Below are 16686 nucleotides of genomic sequence, written 5' to 3' on the forward strand. Positions count from 1 at the left end.
TTATAAGATTTACCTATTTGAAAGCTATACTTAAGAGACAGAGGTGGAGATATCTACACTCCTCAAATGGCTTCAAAAACTAGAGGGCCTGACAGAAGCTGGGACACATAGCAAGGCCTCCTTTGTGGGTTTAGAGACCCCTGCACTTGGGTCTTCACTGCCTTTCCAGGTGCAGGAGCAGGAGCTGGATCTGAGGTAGAGCAGCTGCGACTGAAACTGTTGCCCTTGGGAGATTCCCGATTTGCCCGCATTGGCCCAACATCTGCCCCCCTCTGATCTTTGTAATATTGACCTTATAAAATATAGAGTTAAAATGAAGAAAAACTACTTTTAAAAAATAGCTTGGAGGAAAACCTAACTTCTGCAGTGTAGCTGTGCTGCATTTTTTCTTGTAGCAGCGAATACAGCCTTCAGTGGATCAAGGATAATATTTTTGGTATAGAAGCTGGGGATAACATCAAATAATCATGATATGTAAGATAATGTTATTGAGCTGGTCATGTAATTTTGTTTTGTTTGTTTCTTTTGAAAAATCATTTGCAGATTTCTGTGCAGTCATAAAATGGTTGGTGAGTGCCAGCTGGGCAGACATTTAGCCTAGCGTTAATATTTTGGTTGGGTGCCCGTATCTCACATTGGAGTTCCTGGGTTCCTGCCATGGCTCTGATTTCAGTTCTAACTTCATGGAATGTACTCCGTGGTAGTAGACAGCATGAGATGCCTCAAGTACTTGGATCCTTGCCGCTCAGATTGAGTTTCTGCCTCTGGGCTTTGGCCTGGCCCAACCACTGCGTTTAGAGGAATGTGGAGGGGTGAGCCAGGATCTTGTGTTTCTCTTCCAAATAAAAGTAAATAGATAAATAAGAATTAGAAGATAAAATGGCAACTACTTTTTTTAAATTTCCGCTGGATGGTTTTACTGAAGATAATGGCCGACTGCGCTGGACCAGCTTCTGGTGTCCACAGCTGCAGGATGCATTTGCATGCTCAGCATGACTCCTAGATATTAAGCATAGAGCAAATGTAATTTACTGCTGACTTTCCTGAGCTCTTCTTTCTGCTCCTCTCATCCTCATAGGAGGGTTTATTCCTTCACCACAAAGAAATTTCAGTGACGGGCAAGACCAGTTGAGAGTGTTAAGGGGACATTAGCAAAGTTTAAAGTCAGCCAGACTTGGTACCAGTGTCTTCCAAGCTGCCATCCCAGAGGGTGCTGATGGTGCTTGTTGTTGTGCTTTTCGAATCTCCATCAGCGTTGTAAGTCTCAACCCCAGGAAAGAAAGGAAGTTTCAATCCAAAAGAACCTTGAATGTCTGTAGCTAAGATTAACAATAGCTAGGTTTTGCATAAGCTGAAGTAGTGAAAGAAGGGGTGTTGATGTTTTCTGCAGTGTTAGGAAGTGTAAAATGGCTATATGTAAAATATACCTGAATTGTGAGTAATCAGAATAATCAGAATTTCCGCTAAAGTGCGATTAAATTGTAATCTGTTTCTAAATTTTCTTAGGCTTTGCATGGGCGCAGACTGACGTTAGTACCATACTTGTTGTGTTTGGTTTGTTTTAATTAAATAGAAAAGCAGTTTTATTTTGACTAGTGAATTCTATACGTATTGATCATAATTTTGCATTTAATATGTGATCAGAACGATGATGTTATAAAGCTACCGCTAGTTCTTGTTCAGACTTGATGTGCAGTTAGCACAGAAACCGGAGCTTCCTGAGCACTTCCCGTCTTAGCCTTAGCGCATGGTAATAAGGGGTGACTTCAGCAAGTCTTGTGCTGTGATGACTGTTTTTATTCTCTCTTTCTCTTTATCCTTATACTTGTTTTTTATTTGACATCAGTGTTCTTCAGTAGAAATCGAATATAAGGCTTCATACAGCAATCTTTGTGGAGGCTGTACTTTTTTGGTGGAATATTTGCTCTAATTAGTTTTAGAAAATTTTAGTTGAATTTGCCTTTCTTGTTAATTGATGCAGTCTGTTATTGATGCTTATCCACAAAAGAGGGTTTTTTTCTTCTGTATTTACTAAACAAACAACATGTTATTAGGCTAAATGCAATATCCTGACAATTGAGCATTAATGTGTGACTGAAAACTGGTTAGTGGTATTTGCCTTTTAAATAATTTTGCTGACACTTGAAGCACGGGGTATGTAATGCAGCTAATAAATATAAGAAGGCTGAAAGATTACAGCTGAATGTACATTGTAAGTAGCGTATAAAGCATCAGGGGCTGTTGGGATATGGGCAGTGCTGAAGCATGTTCCTGGAAGTCACTTGCTGTTCAGCTTTGGAAGGTTGGTAGTACTGATGCATTAATTGACTTTCTACATGACAGAGTAATAGGATACTTAGTTCTAAAAAAAAAAAATCATGACAGGCTAGGAAGACAATGGCTTGTGGCCTATAGAAACAAGATGAAATTGTTTGAAAGATTAAAACAAAGCAAAGATAGAATGGCTTGGATATTTAAAAATGTCAATGATGTGTAGTTCCAATAGATGTGCTGCTTCTGTGCTTTCTAAGAACTAAACTCGTACCACAGTGTAACCTGGTTCTTCCTTTACGTCATGCTGAGGTCTGTGAACTTCTTGGAATATGGTTCTCTTAAAAAATCAAAAGACAAATAGTTATTAATGTGTGGGAGTTCACTTGGTGTAATCTGTTTGCCAAAAGGATGGCGTGGCCCTTTTGTGGGCTTGTTCCTGGGTTTTGTTTTTCCTTTCACTCTTGCAGAGCTGTCTGTAGGTAGTTTAGAAGAGTCTGTTACCTGTATTGTCATTTCATTGTCTTGGCTTCTGTCTGATCTAGGAACAACACTTTCTTGGAATTCATTTCACCATGTTTGATTATTTATTCATTCCATTTTTAGCTGGTTGTGATTTGCCAAGTATTTAAATTTTTCATTGACTTTTTAAAAAAAGAGTTGTGTTTAGTTTTTTATCATAGCAGTAAAATATTTTGACTTAGCTTTTAGAATTGCACCTAAAAAGCTTGAACTTCTGGAAATCATTTTATTTGATGTGAAAAAGATTGGCTGTAAATTGTAGAATACTAAAAGTAGATGGGATGTTCTCTTGTTACTGCTCCAGATAGATGTACCCTTTATTTTCAAAGAAGAAGCCATGAGTTTATACATACCAAAACTCGCCGTGTGTCCGAAGCAGTAATTTCTACAGTCTCATGATCAACTGGAGTGTAGTTTTTAAGGCGCGTGTTACATTCTGAAGCCTTGAGAATGAACTTTAGTACATAGAGTCTGGTTGAGTAGTGTGCCCTTGCCAGACACCACAATCTGGAGGTCTTGGTTGTGTGGTTTTCTCCTCCTTTCCTGCTCACTAAAAGAGGTTTTCCTATCTTGGCAGCTGTTTCCTACAAGGCAGTCATCGGTCCCTGATTTCTTCCTTCCCTTTCTTCCCACAAACAAGGAGTCTTTCAAATAGCGGGTGACCAAAGACAGACTGAACTTGGATCGCTTTAAGAAAGTGGAAACATGTTCGAGGGTTGTGCATGTGGGCAGGCTGCCTGTAGGCATTAGCTCATTGAAATGAAAGCCCCAGCAACTAAAACTTGGACAGTAAAGACTTGGCTTGAATATGGAGCAGTCGAAAGACTGATTTAATTTTTACTTGCAGCAATTAATGCCTCATCTGCACATTAAAATTATTCTAATTGCTTGATCAGATCATTGAACAGCATATAGAAGATTGTTCATTGATTATCATTATGATATGACAGGCCATGAAATTATCTGACTTTTTATGCCTTATACAGAATAGCTTGAGCAGTTGCAAGGCAGTCATGTTGTCACAGCACTTGCAAACCAGTTATGTCTCTTGACTAATACGAGAAGTCAGTGTGAAAAATGAGCAAAGCAAGCCAGCTAGTTCGGCAGGGATGTGTGCTCCGTGTCTCCATCACATTAACTTTTGATGCATCATTCTTTTTTCTATTTTTGGCATTCAGAGGAGCAAGCTTGTTGCTCTTTATTGTGTTCTGTTACTTTGTGTGGAGGAGTCTATGAGGTGTTATCCAAATCAGACAATTTGTAATTCCTCAGTGCTGATGATGTTTGCTGGAGAGTGTGTGTGTGTGTTATCATTTATATCTGGAACTGTGTGCGTGACAAAAATCAACTTCCCATTACAGAAATATTTTTGCTAGTTTCATCTGTGAATATTATGCATCCTTATATTTAAATATGATATAGTAGCTTTACTTTTTATGTCCTTTTTGACATAAAAATGATATATATGTATGATTTTGTTGACAAAGCAATACAGTGTCCTGTTCCAAAGCAGTTAGTATCTGACAGTTTTTCCATTGAAATGATATTATAGTAATGAAGCAGCTAATAGAATCCGATGACATGTGAAGAAGTATATAGCCAATACGAAGCTGTTCACGTACAGTGAAAGACAATTGGAACTATTGCTGAATTTTGTTTTCTTGAAATTATTATGCTTTAATGACAGCATCTGAATTATGGAGAATTTGTGTAAGTTAAATCTGTACTTCAAAATAGGTGCCAACGAGTCCCCGCACTTGGTAAAACTCTTTAGTTAAAACTTGTTGTTAAGGTTGGCTTGAGCAGTGTTAGTGAGAGATTACTCAGAAGAAAATAGCATGAAGGAACTGTATAATATACTTTTAAAGGAAAACTTGGGTTATTTCTTTATCCTCAGAGATTGTAGACCTGCAGGTTGATCCCAGGAGTGGTTTTACTTTATGTTTATTAGGTGTTTACTTTACATTGCCCTAGAAGAAAGGAAAACACTTGAATAAAATCTTTGGCATAATGTCCTAATTTCCTGGTATCCCCGGGATGTAGAAAGCCTTGCTGCAGTCCCCCTCCCCGCCTTCCTCTATGAAGGACCCGATCCCCAAGGTCTGCCAGCACTGTGTCAGTGCTGGGCTCTGTGTCTGTTGCTGCTATTTCCGTAGGTGGTTTTTCTGTTTGCTTGTTTTTTAAGCTTTATTTGTTTACTTGAAAGGCGGAGTCACAGTTTTCTATCACTGATTGGCTTCTCAAGTCTCTCTCACAGTTAGGGTTGAAGGGAGGGCAGCCAGCAGCCGGCACACCCTCATGATGGATGACAGTGATCCAGGTGTTTGGGCCTTGATTTAATAATTCCTTCCAGGGCACGTTAGCAGGAACCTGGACTGGAAGTACAGACTCTAACAGCTCTCTGGTGCAAGATGTGAACGTAAAACGTTGGCTTAATTGTTGTGCCATAATGCTGACCTCTCCTGAGTTTTTATTTTTTTTTTTAATACTGCGGTTGCCTTGTAAATACAGTTATTATGGGCTAGAGATTTTTATATGGTTCCATTGTCGTCAAGAATGAATGAATAGTGATCTTAAGTTGCACTTTGTTATGTGAAAAAGAAAACATATTATGGAATCTGAGACGTAAAGGTCAAAAAGGCAATCACCTTAATAAACTGTATCCTTTATGAACAATGAGCAGTTGAAGAATTAGCAGTTTATATGTTGTTGAGCAGTGTGGCATGTTGGAATATATTTGTTGCATGAATGAAATACTATAGGCTAAACTAGTATACCTTTGTAGAAAAAAGGGCTCATTGTATCTAGTCCATCCTGCAAGGCAATTAGATAAAATAATAGATGATATTGCAGTTACTAGAAATGAAAAAGCTGCATCTGTTGATAATAACTTTGTTTATAGGTATTGTGTGCTGAGGCTAATATTAATGTAAGTCATGGAAAGAAAGATGCATTATTTTAGAGTAACTTCGTAAATATGTTGGGTTTTTCTAATTTATATGTTGTTTTTTTTTTCTGCAAATGATTTTTGAGCCTTCACCTCTAAGAATATAACTATCATTTAGGTAGTTACAGGAACATCTACTGTGTTGGATATAGAATTAAAATGTATTTCATGTTCTATACCCGGGAGAAACAAGGGGAGGGAAAGAGACTTGTTATTTTTGCATTTTTTGTGACTTTGCAAGGCCAGAGAGTAAATGATGGATTTGTTTGTTTTTCAGATATGAGGATCAATGATGCAGACTGCTGGGCTCGATGAAGCTGGGCATTTATAACTAGATTCATTAAGGAATACAAAGAAAATATTTAAAGGGATCAATAATGGTGTCTTCTGGTTGCAGAATGCGAAGTCTGTGGTTTATCATTATAATCAGCTTCTTATCGAATACAGAAGGTAAGATGGAGTTAAAAATATTTTTTTCCAACTCAGGAGAACTTTATGTAAGAAAATACCTAGAATATTATTTTAAGAATAGATACTTAGGTTCCCTGAATGTTGAATGTGATTTTTGACGTTGTTAAAAGATTTTTTTTTATTACATAGCTATCTGATTTAGAAACTGCAGTATATCTGAATTTACATTCCACACAAATATATTTGCCATACTCATTCTAAATGATCCTCAGGAAATTAAGTGAAATTTTGGGGAATATCTGTTGTAATTTTTGATTTTATCTATCCTAGTAAAATGGAAAATATTTTATGTCACATCTTTCACTGTTTTGTCTGCCTGAGTGTGCTTGTAGTACTAAAACTCTAAACTTTTATCATGTTTTGTACTAAAACTCATTTTTTAATTGCTGCTTAATGTTATCTATGACTGTGACTTGTAATATCAAAATTTGCAGGGCTCCGCACTTATCTTGCTGCATTTACTATGGAAATTTTCTTACATATAGTTGCTTTGACGTTAGAAACAGTGCAGTGAGTATATTTTCTAAGAGAGCAGTGATTTTTTTTTTTTCTTAATAAGATCTTTTTTCTTTTGTTTGGTTTTTAAGAGGCAGAATAAGAGACATAGTTCTTACCAATACTGGTTCACTTCCTGTATCCTCAGGACTGCTGGGACTGGGCCAGGTTGAAGCTGGAAGCTAGGGAATTCTTTATTTCTGAATCTGCCACAGGAGTAACAGGGACCCAGTTACTTGGGCTGCCACTCGGTGCCACCATGAACATGCATTCGCAGGAAGTTTGAATCTGGAAGGGAAGAACCTAGTGGCTATGACGAGTATCTGTCTCAGATCTCATTTGTAAATAATGAAATAATGAACCATCATTTTTTAATTGCTTTGTAGATTTCCCAGGATTTATTTCCTCAAAATATAATAATCTTATAAAATATATAAAGAATATATAAAATCCGATAAATATATATATAAAAATACAATGCATTTAAATTTTGGTTGCAACTAAATATTCTTTATTTTAAAATTACAGAATTGATTTTGTATATACTTTGAATTGATATATTTACTTGAAAGGCAGAATTACACACAGAAAAAGAGAAAATGATCTTCCATCCTTTGATTCGCTTCCCAAATGGCTGCAGTGGCTGAGACTGGACATTTGTGAAGCCAAAGCTGCTTGCTGGTCTTGCTTGCTGTGGGTCCAGGGCTCTCCCCGGCTACTCTCCCAGGTGCATTAGCAGGGAGCTGGATTGTAAGTAGAGCCATGGGGATGCCAGCTGGCACTCATATGTGATGCTGGTGCCACAGACAATAGCTTTACCTGCTCCGCCACAGTGCTGGCCCCAGATTTTATGTATATTTTAAAATGACCCTACTTATACTTATTAACAAAAAGGATAGGTAGATAAAAATTAGCATATATCCTACCAATAAATAGAAGCTTATTGTTTTATTGTGTCTTTAGTAAGCTTTAAATTTTAACATGTTATTTCAGCCCTAACAATTTTGTTTGAATTTTTTGTTCCAAAATTGTGGTTAGTCAAGTTCTCATTGTTGACCCAGTCTCCTACACTTGCATATTGATAAAACTTAAAAACAAAATTTAAGTAATTAATTTGGATATATTTTAAAATAAGAATTTCTGTAGTTAGAAAGTAAATAATCATCACTTGGATTTAAGTCACACTGGAAAATTAAAATTATTGTTTCATGAGAGGGCTGTTTGCTTTAGAATTGAAGATGCATCAAAAATAATGTGAGAGCCCACTGAATGAATTGTGTAGTTTGAATGACAGTAATACAAAAGGAACTGAGTATAATAATGTAGGTAGCTTGCTTGGATTGATATGAAAATTTGTGTCTAATTTTATATTTAGTATTTTGGGGAAAAAACAACTGAATTCCTACTGTTAAAGTTAGAATGTTTTTGTAAATTTAATAAAGATCCCAGGTGTGGACCAATAGCTCATTAGTGCAATAATGAAAATTTTTCTAATCAAGATGGAGACCACATTGTACAGCCTAGCAGGGGACTAGCAGAGACTTTTCCAGGAGATACTGCAGTTTTATTTCTCGTGTCACCTATCAGGTCAGGATTCATATCTGCTCTTAGGAGAAATTCATTTTTGGCACATCAGGCCAGGGGGTGTTGCTTTTGAAGCAATTCCCTCCTACGGGTAAAAAGAACCTAGGATGACCCCATACTGCTAGTTGTAAGAGTATACACAGTTAATGCACACAGTCAGAACATTGATCCAGCATCGCATGAGTGTGTCTTGGAAAAGTTTTACAAGACATAATAGTTCTTTATTGCCAGAAAACTGATAAGGGTCTGTGAACACCCATGGAGAAACCAATCAAATTAGATATGAGAGCAGAGGAAGGAAGATATACATTTTACTATTCAGCCATAAAATTTGTTCTGAGCTCTGATTATTATCTTTGTAAACCTTAGTGAAGTTGTGTGTGTGTGTGTGTGTGTGTGTGTGTGTGTGTGTGTGTGTGTGTGTGTGTGTTTAATTTCAGAGTAGTTTTAACTTGGCTAAACAGTATTTTTGAGGTAGTAACATAGACTTGTTCTCCATAAGCATTCCTGGGTCCTTGCAGATGATTCAGTTAAGATTTCCCATGTTTCCATCCCTTATTCCTCATGGATTGAGCGGCTAAGGAGCCAGGTGCTCAGGAGTTGGAAATGAGTGGGACAGGCAGTTACTGGGAGGGGAGCCTGGGGTCTTCTGCATGCAGGAAGCATCAGAGATGTGACTGGGGCTGAGCAGGTGAAGTTGCTGGGGTGGTGTGAGGTCTGAGTCAGACCTGTAACTGTCAGAAACCTGTGAATTCCCTTTCTGTATTCATCACGGTTTTGCCAATCTTCTGGCTTTTTAAGTAGAAATCAGACATTAAGATTTTTACATCATATAAAATAATTAAGAATTTTAGTAGGAAAGCAAGACCAGTCCGTGTATTGTAGAATAGCGATCACTTCTGTCTTAATTTTTCAGAGATTTCTTGTCTCCTGTTGTGTTTTGTTTTAATATATGATTTTATAAGCTTCATTTCATTTTTAATGTTATTTTCAAAAAAAGAGAGACAAATAGTCAAATTGGAAAGAAACACTTCTTTGGATGAACCTGATAAATAGGTTACTTGAAAAAAGCCCCATACCAAAGAAAGTGTATTTCAGTTCCATTTTTCCACTAACTTTTGAAGTTCCCATGTATTTAAAATTAGTGGATTCTAAAGAACAAATCACTAGGCATTTAAAAAAATGTTTTAACATGAGTTAAAGCTAACTATATGAAGATTTAGTTGTTAGAATGACCTTATGTATCAGTTCATCTATGCTAAATTGGTTTTTAAGAATCATGTTACCCATTAAAATTTGTTTCTGTAAAATAGAAAATGTATCTTATTAAGTCTTAAACTTTGTTTTTGAAAATTAATGATTTGCTTAGAATTTCCTAATTGAACAGTGGTTCTGTTAAGATCAGACTTTGAAAAAATCTTGCAGATTTTTCCGAAGTTCACTCTGTTCCCAGAGAACTAACCTAGAGCCCCACAGAAGTCAGTTTTGTTGAGAAACTGGTGTTCTCTGACTGTGTTGGCATGTGTTTGTAGGCAGAGTAACCCACTGTGGAATCATGTGTCACTATGTAGGAAAGAAAATTGAGTTTTTGTGTCCTAGAGAATTAAATTATGCTGTGTAATGGAGCCCTGGCAAGCATAAGTCGGAGGTATGAAAGACTTGCTCAAGTGACAAGTTACAAATAATAGCAGTTCTTCAGCATAGCTGATAATATAGATTTCAGTTTGAACTCTTCTTCATCTAGTGAGTACATAATGGGATTTCATTAGTCAAAATCTCAGTTCATTAACTCATGCTGCATTGTTGCTTTTTCATCTTTTAAAGAAAGATGTTATGCCAGGTACAAATGCCAGATATGCTAGAGACATTGTTTTATATGAGTTAAGAATATTGAAGAACACAATCATATTAGTAGTGTCTTACCAGTTTTCAATTTATATTTACATTCTCTAAGCATATTTTGTACTGACTTTTGAGCTAATGTTACCATTAGCACAGACTGATATGAATCTGCAGAATCCTTTCACTGTCCAGATAGAAAAAGACAAATCTAAGAGGTTAAATATGAATCAGAAAGAAAGTATGCGGCATATAAATATGTTCTTCAGGATGATTTACAGTTGTTGAGGAAGTAGTGACTTCTTTCTTCACAGGTTAAATTTAGGAAAGATGAAAATATTTCAGACTTCTGTACTCATGCCTTTCTTTGTTGCTATACACATCTCCTTTTTGCTCTATTTTATACATGTAATAAAAGGCATGTATATGTGAACATACATGCATGTTGTATATACATCAGCATATATCATTTACATGTGTGCATGCAAAGACGCTTGATGGCTTTGCAAAACAGCCTTTCTATTTATGCATTCAGGTTTGTAGAACAAAGCTTGGTTTATGGTAAGCATGTAATCTATATGCACCACATAAAAACATTTAAAAGATTCATAGTCTTGATAGGAAAGGAAAGCTAAGTGGCTGTGATAACACTGATGGAACTGTGTTGATGTTCAATGAAACATTGGGACAAGGGGTGGTTGAGTGAGTGTTTGTGCCTTAGAATCTTCTAGAGGAAAGTGATGATGATGACAGTTGCTTAATCTATGTCTCAGTGTAAGCTGCGTCATCTGGTTATAAAGGCAGTTGTCAGTATGGTACTGAAGACAATGTTCCACAGTGAAAGAATGGCATGGAAATATAATAAGGCATTGCAGTTGTTCCAAAATTCTTTAACTTTTCATTTTGTTTGGAAGGTAGGGGCACAGGGAAAAAGAGACCCAGAGAGATCCTCTATCTTGTTTACATGTTCCTTCCCCAAATGCCAAAAAAAAAAAAAAAAAAAGAAAAAAGAAAGACTAAGAAAAAGTAGTCCTGTGGCAGGCCAGCCAGGTGTTACAGCGGGCTGACAGGGACCCAGTCTGTCGTCTGTGGCCTTCCCGAGTGCACACTGATAGAAGCTGGAATGGAAAGTGGAGGATCTTGGACTGAAACCCAGGTGCACTGGGCTGTCCTCTGCTGCCTTCCCAGGCGTGTTAGCAGCAGAGCAGCTAGGACTTGCAGTGGCACCCTGCTGCAAGCTGTTCAAGCTGCAGCTCAAGTTGCTACATCACAGTGATGCCCCACAAATCTCAGCACTTCAGACAGTTATTCTAGAACAATGCTGATGGTGTTGTTCAGCATCACACTTTGAAACTACAGCAGTATATGTGTGAGAAGTTACGCCAAATGTTAGGCCTGCATGGCTGGAGATGCCAGGTAACTTGTTAAAATTATTTTCTGCAGAAAATGGATTTGCTATTATTTGAATGTTAGTGATAAGTTGTTGTATGGGAGATAGTGTCTGTCTCTTATTCCTTGGTTCAGAGTTTTTGGGCATAATTGATTTCAAAAGAAGACATTGTTTTTTAAAAAATACTGGTTTCAACAATATGCTGATATAGAGAATTTTGTGAAAGTCACACCATATTGGAAAAAAAGTTCCTTTCTGTTAAGGATAAATGCTGTGTTTAGTAGAACTCCTAAATTCTTTGTTCAGATTTGTCTTTTATTGTGAATCCTATGTTCTTGTACTTAGAAATAAGAATGTTGTCATTGCTGTGGTAATATTATATTGACATTAAGGACATTAAATTGCCCAGTCTAGCAAAATTGAATACTTTGCTCATTTCAGTATATTTGATTAGTTGGGATCTATGAGGTAAATTTTCAGCAAGGTACATGGGGATTTGGCTGTATGACTCCTATTAAACTTAATGGGAGTCACAAGTCCCATTAAATTAATAGAAATTGTATTTTTGTGCTTGCTGCATAGAAAATATAACCTTATTTTTAAATTAACAAATTATGTAAATTAGCATCTATTCAAAGCAATATATTAGTTGTTTTTTTTTTAAACAAAATTTATTTATATATTTAGTGAAGACTAATAGGGTATTACTTAACTGCATTGCTTTTAGGATAATTTTAACATTCATTGTCTTTTATAGGTATAATGGAATTTGATGTGGTTTTAATTTTAAAAATACAGATATTGATGCTACTTATAAATTACATGGCATTACTTCTTCCTTTGCATAAAACCAAAAGCCTTATAGTATTACTACTGGAATTCAAGAGCAAGGTTACGTTGATTCAGAGTTGTCTACGTTAAAACTGAGTTTAAAAGAATACATTGGCATCTTTTAAAAAGTTAATTTGGATTATACTTTGTTTGCCTTACACTCAATGTGAAAATACATCGTAGTTCATAAATAAATATTAAAGTGCCTTAATGTTGATTTTTTTTTTCTTTCCATTCTTTATCTCTCTGGAAATTCTTTTCCAGTAGTGGAAAAGATTTGTTTATCTGTGGTCTCTGCTGATTGACCAGTAAGTCTGTTGCTGGTGGGAAAGCTTTTTCAGATGACTTTATTCCCCACTGCAGCGTTGCTTGGGTGGTTGCTTGCCTGTTCAGTTTTTGAGAGGCAATATCAGATATTTAGTAAGTATTGTAAAATAATGATTTGCTAAAAGGAAAGAGGTTATTAGCTTGTCTGCACTAGAGTGTGTCTTAGAAATAGTGATGTTACATGCGTATTAGGCATTTATCACAACGACTGTGTTTTGAAAGAATCAATAGCATATTAAAGGTAGTCTAATTAAAAGCACAGGAAACATTTAAAGTACTTTGGTTTGTGAAACTATAATTCTATTAATTAGTCATTCATTTCAGTTTTGATGAAGCTTTTTCTTAAGGTTTTGGATTGATATGCACATTTTCACTCTTTAATAGGCTTTATTTGGGATGTGGTGTTAAGAAGTAATACAAATGATTGAACACAGAGCCTAGTCTTGAAAACCAGCCTTGTCTGCTGTGTTGCTGAGGGGATGTCTTCCTGAAACATATGCTGGGTACCCTATGGTACTCTTTATTTTCTCTTCTCCTCCTGTGCATGACAGAGAATGACATATGACAGCCATGCACGCTACATGTATTAGACATCAATGTGGATTAGTGAATATCTCATGACATCTTTCAACCCTGTTCCTGAACTCCTTTTGTCAACTTGACAGAAGTGATTCCTTGAGAATACCTAGTCCCGGCCTTGGGATCTCTTGGCTAAAACGTAAAGCTGGGAAGGGAATTCCATGTCAGCACTTCAGGAAGCAAAAACAACATTGATAATCTCTCCTTATCAGCATGAGACTCTCCTGGGTTTGACTTTTACACCCATTGTAATTCTTGCTTTAAGGGTTATTTTTCTAAAAAGTGAATGTTTTCCTTCTGATGTTAAATAGAATGCATCTTAATGTGAAAAAGAAGAAAATAAAAAAAGATGATTTAAAATTGTTCATAATTGTATTACCTTGATATAATGAGAGCATTTTTGGTTTGAACATATACTTGATAGCACAGATAAAACAAAATTCTGCACACAAAAGAATTATATTCCCTACCTGCAGATGCACTTATGTGGAGATTTTTCAGTTATGGTATTAGAAGCTATGTTATTGTGCCATTGTATATTTATATGTTTTCACAGCTGCATGGTAAAATATCACATGTATCAAAATTATGTAAGCCTACTTACCAGCGCTTTGTAATTACTTTCTTTCAAGTATGAGTTAAACAAATACTTATATGCATTTTCAGCTTCACACCTTTTTATGACCTCAAGCTGGAATAGTAAATTTTGATGACTTTTAGCAGAGGGTAGACAGTTTCAATGTAGACATTTTCAGTGGCACTTTTAAAGTGTTACTAGTGTGTGAGAACATCAGTGTCTAGGTACTTCATTAACATTTGCATTTTGATAAATTCAAGGAGCATTTATTAAAAATTTGTAATTTGGGGGATAAGTATGAGAAAAAAAATTTTGTGAGGATGTGCTTAATGTTTGTTTATTTTGAGGCAGGTTATTTTTGTTGCATTTTTGTTGCAATTTTTCTGCTAATGTTATTACTGTTTCTTTTAACTTTTTAAAAAAGATTTATTTATTTTTATTGGAAAGTCAGGTTTACAGAGAGAAGGAAAGACAGAAAGACCCTCTGTGGCCAAAATGGCCAGAGCTGAGCTGATTCAAAGACAGGAGCTTCTTCTGCATCTCCCACAGGGGTGCAGGGTCCCAAGGCATTCCGCCATTCTCTACTGCTTTCTTAGGACACAAGCAGGGAGGGAGCTGGATGGGAATTGGTGCAGCTGGGATACAAACCAGTGCCCATATGGGATCCGGAGCATTCAAGGTGAGGCCTTTAGTCACTGGGCTACTGCTAGTCCTAATCTTACTTTTAAAATTCATTGATAATGCTTCTTTGTCATTTTTATTTGAAAAATTGTTTTTCAGTTTCCTATTGTTTCATTTATACCACTTAAACATTTAGTATTATATTGCTTCATCAAAAGTGAATACAGACATATCTGCCTTCTAGTATAGATGGAGAAAATTTAAAAAGCTTAAAGAGAACAAATGATTAATATGCATACATAGCAAACATATAAGCCCAGAGATACAGGCAGAAGGGAATAATAGGAAGTCTCACATAAGCAGCAGCATAGATGAGGATTTTATTTAGGCTTCTTATTTATATTAATCACCTGTGAAAACAAAAACCCAGTCTATCTGATCCTTCTGTATTTTTCCAGGAAATTTCTTACGTTTTTTGGCACCACAGAATTCTAAAAATAAAAACTTATCTTCACCAGTGAAATATTTTAATGATTTCCACTATTCTCTCTCTTGAATACACACATAGCAAGTTCTTTAGAAATAAACTTCATTTTCTGCTTCTCTGTCTACCAAATAAATAAGTTTATTTAGTAGTGTCAATTTAGTAAACAAGTATACTCAGTAATAGTTTGTTAATTAGTCTAGATGCAAAAATAAAATGTTAAAGAAAATAACAATATTGATAGATGAATGGAATCAGACAATTTTAATCGCAGTTCCATGTGTATAACGAGAAGAGGTGTTGATTTTTTTTCCATAAACTTTCCTTTTTATTTTGTTTTTTATTGCACATTACCCATTTTTCAAATTTGGGCATGACCAGATTTCAACTACTTTGTCAGTTTAAGTGTTATTTTTATTACTCAACTGTTGACTTGTCAATTAGATGACTGAAGAACTTAGTTCTCACCTTTTAAGTTGGGGTTCTTGGTAGATTAAAAAAATTAGTCTTTGGGATATATATGAAAATTGAAATGAATTAATACTATCCTGAGGATAAAATAAAGAAGATCTCAAACAAAAGAGATATCTATCAAGGAATAAGAAAAAATAAAAAAGGGGACAAAATAAAAGAAATATAAAAATACTGTTAAGTGGTAACTGTTACATCTGGTTAATGTTACGTTATAATTTTTGTCAGAAAAGATAAGCATTTTACTAGTATAAATTGTTTTATGATAATACATTTTGGAAACTTAATTTGTTAATTTATTTAATGTATCAGCTTTGTAAAGCCAAGAAATCGAAGTATAATGATACCTTTAAGGTCAAAATATTTTCATTCTTATCTTTTTTGGCTTGGACTCATAGTTGAGAATTTAGTAGCGTAGAAAATTTTTTTCTGCTTTACAGATGAAAAAATTGAGGGTTTACAGAGAATTGTCTCAAGTTCCACTTAACCGGAAGATTTTCTTTCTGTAGAATTTTATATTTGAAGATTTTGCTGTCTTGGAAGTGTCACTGAAGAAGATTTAAGTGTTATTTTAACATAATCACATAGTATATACCATTGTTTAATGATAATTATCAAAAGATAATTTAGTTCAAAATTTTCTTTGTTAAATCCCACTTCAAATTGAAAGTTAAATTAAAATTGAAATTGTTTCGTAGCGATAATCTAACCTATCAATGGAATACCAATTTTTTATCTTTCAAATAACTTCATTTGAAAGAATAGCCATAAACATGTTTTTAAAAATGAAATTTTTCTTTGAAGATATCAGATATTGCTAAAAAGGATTACCAGAGCTGACAAAGCAGTAATAATTATTAAAGTAGTCTGACTCTTACTATATTTAGTTATCACTTCATACTAATTATCAGTCATCACTGAAGTAGTTAAAAGGCTTTCCTCCTGAGCTCCTCCTTTAGGTTTGGGGTTTGGACTTTATCTCTTCCTTTTAGTTTGCTTACAACAGGAAGCTCCTTTAATCCTTTGCTTTGTTTTAGACTTTAAGTAAATAGAGAGGCATCCTTGATAGCTTTCAAAAGCTTCTACTTTTGTTGCATTAGTGACAATCACTGTAGATTGTGTTATCCTGCTTTATTTACCAGAAAGCTTGCTCAGAGAGCTGTGGCTCCATTCTCTTAGCAGTGTTGCAAATTGATAGCCAACCCTAAGTGCAAACCCTTTAGTGACACAAGACTGGGTATAGGTGCAACTTCATTTTAAAGGCTGGTGAATCGTAC

At 35.4% G+C, this 16686-nt stretch overlaps 1 protein-coding gene across 14 annotated transcripts in view; it reads left to right on the plus strand.

Moving 5' to 3' along the window:
- Positions 1–16686, plus strand: part of ADGRL2 (adhesion G protein-coupled receptor L2) — a 183343-nt gene that overhangs the window by 29560 nt on the left and 137097 nt on the right. For 12 of the 14 annotated variants that reach the window (XM_040987332.1, XM_040987335.1, XM_040987333.1 and 9 more), the window contains exon 1: positions 6118–6190. In XM_040987332.1, coding sequence (XP_040843266.1) covers positions 6118–6190 — 73 coding nt within the window. Of the gene's footprint in view, positions 1–6017; positions 6191–16686 lie in introns of those variants that run through there. The other 2 variants (XM_040987340.1, XM_040987348.1) reach the window with 1 other exon arrangement.

The sequence above is a fragment of the Ochotona curzoniae genome, unplaced genomic scaffold (assembly GCF_017591425.1).
Source record: "Ochotona curzoniae isolate NIBS_2020 unplaced genomic scaffold, NIBS_Ocur_1.0 contig_4612, whole genome shotgun sequence".
Lineage (NCBI taxonomy): Eukaryota > Metazoa > Chordata > Mammalia > Lagomorpha > Ochotonidae > Ochotona > Ochotona curzoniae.